This window comes from Notamacropus eugenii, chromosome 1 (assembly GCF_028372415.1).
Source record: "Notamacropus eugenii isolate mMacEug1 chromosome 1, mMacEug1.pri_v2, whole genome shotgun sequence".
In the NCBI taxonomy this organism is placed as follows: domain Eukaryota; kingdom Metazoa; phylum Chordata; class Mammalia; order Diprotodontia; family Macropodidae; genus Notamacropus; species Notamacropus eugenii.
The window spans coordinates 667,383,538-667,389,537 of record NC_092872.1 but is presented as its reverse complement, the minus strand read 5'-3'; the positions used below and the strand labels follow the sequence as shown (position 1 = coordinate 667,389,537).

General features: G+C 43.0%; 1 protein-coding gene across 1 annotated transcript; it reads right to left on the bottom strand.

Annotated features, from left to right (window-relative positions):
* On the bottom strand, positions 1-2,496 carry OXER1 (oxoeicosanoid receptor 1). Its single transcript, XM_072635756.1, has one exon. It carries the CDS (start codon positions 1,033-1,035, stop codon positions 25-27), a length of 1,011 nt encoding a protein of 336 aa, XP_072491857.1. The 5' UTR covers positions 1,036-2,496; the 3' UTR covers positions 1-24.
* Positions 2,497-6,000: the final 3,504 nt, after the last annotated feature.

Sequence of the window (6,000 nt, the reverse complement as noted above, 5' to 3'; positions counted from 1 at the left end):
TCACCTAGAGAACAATATCTGTACCTAATCCCGCAAAGTGCCTGCATCCACTCTTCTTGAATCCATCTGCCTGGTTGGATAGAAAGAGCTGCGGTCATCACCTTCTCGCTCATGATTTATTCCAGCTGACTGGTCCCTGCTACAGAGCAACATCTTGCTCTGGTGGAGAAAATTGGGGCTGGAAAAACAGTAGAGCACAGGATCGAGGGTGCTGTTGAGGTAAGTAAAGGCCAGTGCTCCATGGAACAACTCTGTACACATGTTGAGAGCTTGGCAATCCTTGAATCGCATGGCTAGGACAGAGGCTATTGCAAAGACAATGCTGGGCAAGAAGCAGAAAAAGTAGATGGCAACAACCACTCCCAGGATAAGCATTGCCCGTCGCGCCCCTGCTTGCTTGCCCAGGTTCCGTTGTCTGATGGTAAAGATGATGCTGAAGATACAGAAAAGGATGATTCCCAGTGGCAGAAAGAACTCCAGTCCATACAGTATATGGTGCCAGCGCTGGGCAATAGAGTCTTCAGCGTTTGTTGTAAAGCTGAGGCAGGAGGCATGGGAGTAGAGGGGTTGGGGGTTGTTGAGGAGTAGGGGCACATTCATGAGCAGGATGAGAATCCACAGTCCCACAGATAACTGGGCTGCTGACCCTACAGATGCCCGGCTGAGTGTGTGGTGGGGCCATACCACCTTCAGATATCGATTGAATGCAATAGCAGTGAGGAAGACAATGCTGGCTGTACGGTTGGTGGACAGCATGAAGAGGTTAGCCTTGCAGGCACCAGGCCCAAAGTTCCAAGTCTGGCCATGAACATAATAATCCACTCGAAAGGGTAAGTTGATAATCAGGAGGAAATCAGCAATGACTAGGCACAGGAGAAAAATGGTAGTAGACTTCCAAGGTCGTATGTGGAAGCAGAAGATAAAGAATGCAAAGCCATTCCCTATTAGCCCCACAATACACTCCAAAGCCAGCACTGGGGCCAGGAAGGCTGACAAGGCAGGGGATGAACTCAGGTTACAATGTACTCCTTGCATTGTACTCCTTCAGAGAGTCAGGATGATGATGGCTTGGGCCCCCACGAGATCCCACTGCTCTCAAAGAATGGAAGGTCACTTCAGAGTCTCATGTCCCTCATCTTGTTACCTTCAGTGACCAGCACAGGACTTGGACGCTATTAAATTAATAGAGCTGACCTGAGGCCTGACAGCCAACCCCAGGAAATAAGATGGCATAGTCAGTTGTGTAATATCCGTGGGTTTTCTTCTTATTCTCTTGCCACTGATAAAAAACAGAGATCATCTAAAGACAAAGAGGAACTACTTTCACCCCCACCAACTCTGTATTCTAGTTGACCTCCTGAAGGCACCCCAAACCTAGGATTGGGGTTGTGTCCTCCCCCTTACACCTGGAAAAAAGACAAAAAACTGCCTCCACAAGAAGACTGTGCATCCAGGGAGGATTGTTGAAGTTGGAGAGATGACTTGACTGCCCCTATATTCCTTTTGTCCCCATGACTAGAGTCATTTAATCCCCAACCTGTCCTGGGCTCTGGGATCAGGGATCTGACAACAGGACTTAGACATGTCCTGAGACTCTGAGATTGGTCCAGCCTCTAGGATGAGGAAAGATCTTTCATGACCCAGCTCCTCTGAGGCTGATTTCCCCAGCTGAAAATGATCATTCCCACCACAAATTTATTTTGTTTAAATACTTCCTCTTGGTTTTTTTTTTAATCATTTATTTGTGTTCATGTCTTATCCCTGTTAGACTGTAAGTTCCTAGGACAGAAATGGACATATTTCATCTTTGTATGCCCAACACCTAGTCCAGTTCATGGTCGGTACTTAATAAATATTTGTGGAATTGAATTGATTCATAGATGAGGCCTTTGCACCAATTAAATCAGATCTACTCTTTGCTGAGCTTGTATTTCAGTTCTAGTAACTAGACCCTTGCATAGTCCATTGTAATTAAGCTGCTCCGCCTTGTTGACTGTGTTTTTGTCTTTGTGAGCCTGAAGTCACTGCTTTGGTTTCTAATCCCTTGATTTCCCAGAAACTGAATTCCTTTCCCTGTGACCCTCGCTCCCTGCTGGCTGCCACCAGACAACCCCAGTGTCTGGCTCAGTTTGGCTGCCAGGATCCACCTGCTACCCCACCTGGATATATATCTACTTATTCAGCCTGAGATGGCACTACCCTAATGTTAAATGTCCTTTCACTTTCCCAACCAAGTACCTGCCTATGCCAGTGCATCTTTCTAGTTCTGAAAGTCATGGAGAAGTGAATAGACAGGGCAGGAAATAAACCAGATCTGTACTGAGAAGGTTGGACAGTTTTCCTTCATCAAGGCTCTTGATGCCACAGATCTCTGACTCAGTGACCTCTGGGAGACTCCGTTGCAGAGCAGAGTGCCTGATGCTTAATAAATGCTCTTAATAAATGTTGGTTAAATTGAATTGAATTGTTGAATTAAATCAGGTTCACACAGGACCATCACATTGATGGGAGTTGTTATTTCTTGGTTCCTCAAATGGGTATTTTTAGTGATTTTACAGCCCACATCCCCTGAGCTAGAAGTTTCCTCAACCAGGTTACCATCCAGTAGTGGGTAGTTTCCTCTCATTTCCCAGGGCACAAGGAATTTCCCCTCCAAAATCTGTGGCCCAATGAATAATAGACATCCTGTTGCGTTTCTCTAGAGGTGGTCTCCTCAACCACATGTAGTGCAATCTAGGACAATCAGTCATAGATAAAACTGTTTTGCTTACAAACAGTGCAAGGGAATCCAAAGGTAGAAATGGTATATTAGCAACTAATTTTATTACAACTGTTTAAAGCAAAAGTTGGTGAGCCTTCAGAAGGGACACAATAAGTTGCTGGCATGTATCCTCCCCACCCTCCTCCCCAAGTGGAAGGGGAGAATAGGAGTGAGGGAAGACAGCAGCAGCTGCCCATGCTCTTAGGTGGGAAGTTCACCCAGTTTGCTTAGCTGAACCCTCTGGCAGGGACATGGTTAGGCACATCCCCAGAACAATGCTTTCCTGAGCCTGGAGCTTTGGGGAAGGTGGAAAAGTACCATATTCTGTCCCCACCGTTTAATGCACATATACCTCTCCCCACAATGTTGACTATGCTGCAAGCTATGATGTGGTTGTCATATATTGTCAACTTTTGTCTAGGCCAATCCTTTGTAACTACTAGGTACCCTCCTTCACATGTCATTCCTCCCTCCAGCACCTATCATAAATGCTGCCCCAGGTTCAAGTCATATTGTCAGTCATCATCCACTTAAAACTATAGCACAGGATTCCCCACTGGTGTGTTTCTTTTACCAGCCAATCAAATGACCCACTGGTTCAAAGCAAAAGTCATTCAATTCAACAGGACATCAAGACACATGACAAAGATTTCCATATACGCAGAGGTATACCATTATATCCCAGGTTAACACACCACCAGTGGGGGTGGGCTTACATATGAGAAGACAGATGTGGAAGGGCACATACATAAGAAACATGGAAGAACAACTCCTATCTCCATGGCTGCTGGGCCTGCATAGGCCCTCTACTGACATCGCAGAGCCAGCTGCTTTTTCCCTAAAGCTTTCTCCTTGCCTGCTATGCATAACCTGCTGGTTGTCTCCACTGCTCTGCTGATCTCTACAACCATCTCTTGGTCCCTGACTACTATCTGGCATCTTGCTCCCTAGGAGAGAGGGCTTATCAACTCTATCTTGATTGCTCCAAGAGGCATCTTCAGCTCTTTTGTGATACATACCAAGAACAAGTAGCTAGAGAGGCTGCTAGTTTTAAGTCCCTCTTTAATTCATACCCGTAAAGACAATTTCTTACAGCACATCAACTCCTATAATGCCACTCAAGTCGACTTAGGAAGAAACCCAAAGGACCAAGTGGAGCCAATGTAACTGCTGACTTCTGACTCAGTTTCTTTGTTTTATATTAAAGAATACCCTTGATAGACATTCTTGGTGGCAACAAAATCTCTCTGCTCCTATTTCACCCCACTCTTGGCAGCACTGCGGGTAAGATTGGACTGGGTACCAGTTTGGTAGGTACTAGTCACATCTATTTCTCTGCCCACCAAGTGGCCCATATGGTCCCTATGCCCTAATAACTACCTTCAACTTCAGGGATGAATGAGACAGGAGAAGAAAGGAAAGAAAAAGGAATGAGTGAGAACAAGTGATGTAACAGTCCCCAGCCTTTTCCCAGACAGGAAAAATGATGCTCTGACTCATTTTTATCCTAGGGAAATGAAAAAAAAAAATCCCTGGATCTAGTTTAGTTCTGTCTTTTGGAAAGTTAATAAAAAAAATTATGACTAATCAAAACCACAAGATTTTCTTTTACTCTCAGCTCAAAGTCCCCAATTAAGGATGAAATCTTGGCTGTTTTAGATGGAAGCTCAGAGCTTCATCCTGATTTTTTTGTATTCCCAGTTGTTCATTGGCATCCTTTGATACTTGCACGCAGTTAAGATATAGGCATGCATCACAAACCAATTAAGGTTGATCATACTTTTTATCTGTGAAACAAAATCAAGAAATATAAACAGCTTAAAGAAATAAACTAAATTCTTAAAGAATTTGGCAACAGATGCTTCAGAGACACAGCGTAGTAAAACTTTTTGTGTTTTTTTAAAACTCTTAAAAAGATGCTCATAGCCCTCAACCTCAGTCAATTGCAGCCATTCCCCTGATTTTTAATAGGTGCAGCAGCAAGCAGATGACATTCTAGCTACATGAACACCTTATTGTTAGTCTCCGTTCAAAGTGCCTACCCTCTTGCTGTGTTCCACTCCTACTGCTGCCAATGACTTGCCCCTCTCCTCTGTTGCAGATGGTTAAAAAAAATCCATTCAAGATGGAAAAATCTCCTCTCCCCAAGCCCCCCACATATAGATAATGCCAGTCTTTCCCAGGTCTGGAAGAGGACACTATCTGGGACAGCTCTCAGAATTTACAGGTTTCTAAACTTTTTCCTGACCCATTGGGAAAGTGTGCATACTTTTGGTTACCTGTTAACTAATCCTCTAAATTACTTTCCTTTGCTAGTTCACTAAACATCTACCCTGAGACCAAAGCTGGGCTCTCTTTCTCAGTTGCTTTGGTCATTGAAAAAGTATATTACTCTTATATCTGGAAACCAGATTTATTCTTCAATTTCAAGTAAAAATTGGCAGTCTGATCATGGTTTGGGCCCACAATCCTCTGCTCATTTCCCCTGAGATAAGCCTTCTCTTCCAGGTCCATAGGTCTTCCCTCACCCAATTGTTCACGTTGCTCCATGACCCATAGAAGACAATCTTTGTATTCTTGAACTGCTTTCCTCTCTCCTCTCTTAAGGCTGTAATCTCTTTTACAATTCCACCTTTCAGCAATTCTAAACTTTCATCAGGGAGTTGACCTTGGACAAAAGTATGAACAAAAAGCTTTCAAAAGAAGAAATACAAACTGTAGCAATAACCATATAAAAATGTTCCATTACCAACAAGGTAAATATAAATTAAAACAACTCTGAGGTTTTATCTGTCATCCATCACATTAGGGAAAAATGACAAGCTGAAGTAGTCTAAATTCAAGAACTTATGAAAAAATAGGCATACTAATGCACTGGTAGTGGAGCTATGAATTGTCCCAACTGTTCTGGAAAATAATTTGGAATTATTAAAGGAAGCCATCTCCCCTAGTGATACCACCATTGATTATACACCCAATGAGGTAAAAAAGAGAAAAAAGTTTTCATAAATATTAAGATATCCTTATTGGGCACTTTTGTGAGAGAAAAAAACCCAGAAACTAAGTGGATGGCCTATTGATTAGGGAATGACTGAACCAAATGAGGTATATGAATGTAAGAGAATATTATTGTATCATAAAAAATGAAGATGGATTTAGAGAAATATAGTTAGATTCCTAAGAACTTGTAGAATTAAGAAAGCAAAACTAGGAGAGCAATATATTCAATGGCTACAATA

Bases quoted from the DNA above. Each gene is read 5' to 3' on its own strand.
- OXER1 (XM_072635756.1), bottom strand. From the start codon at position 1,035: ATGCAAGGAGTACATTGTAACCTGAGTTCATCCCCTGCCTTGTCAGCC.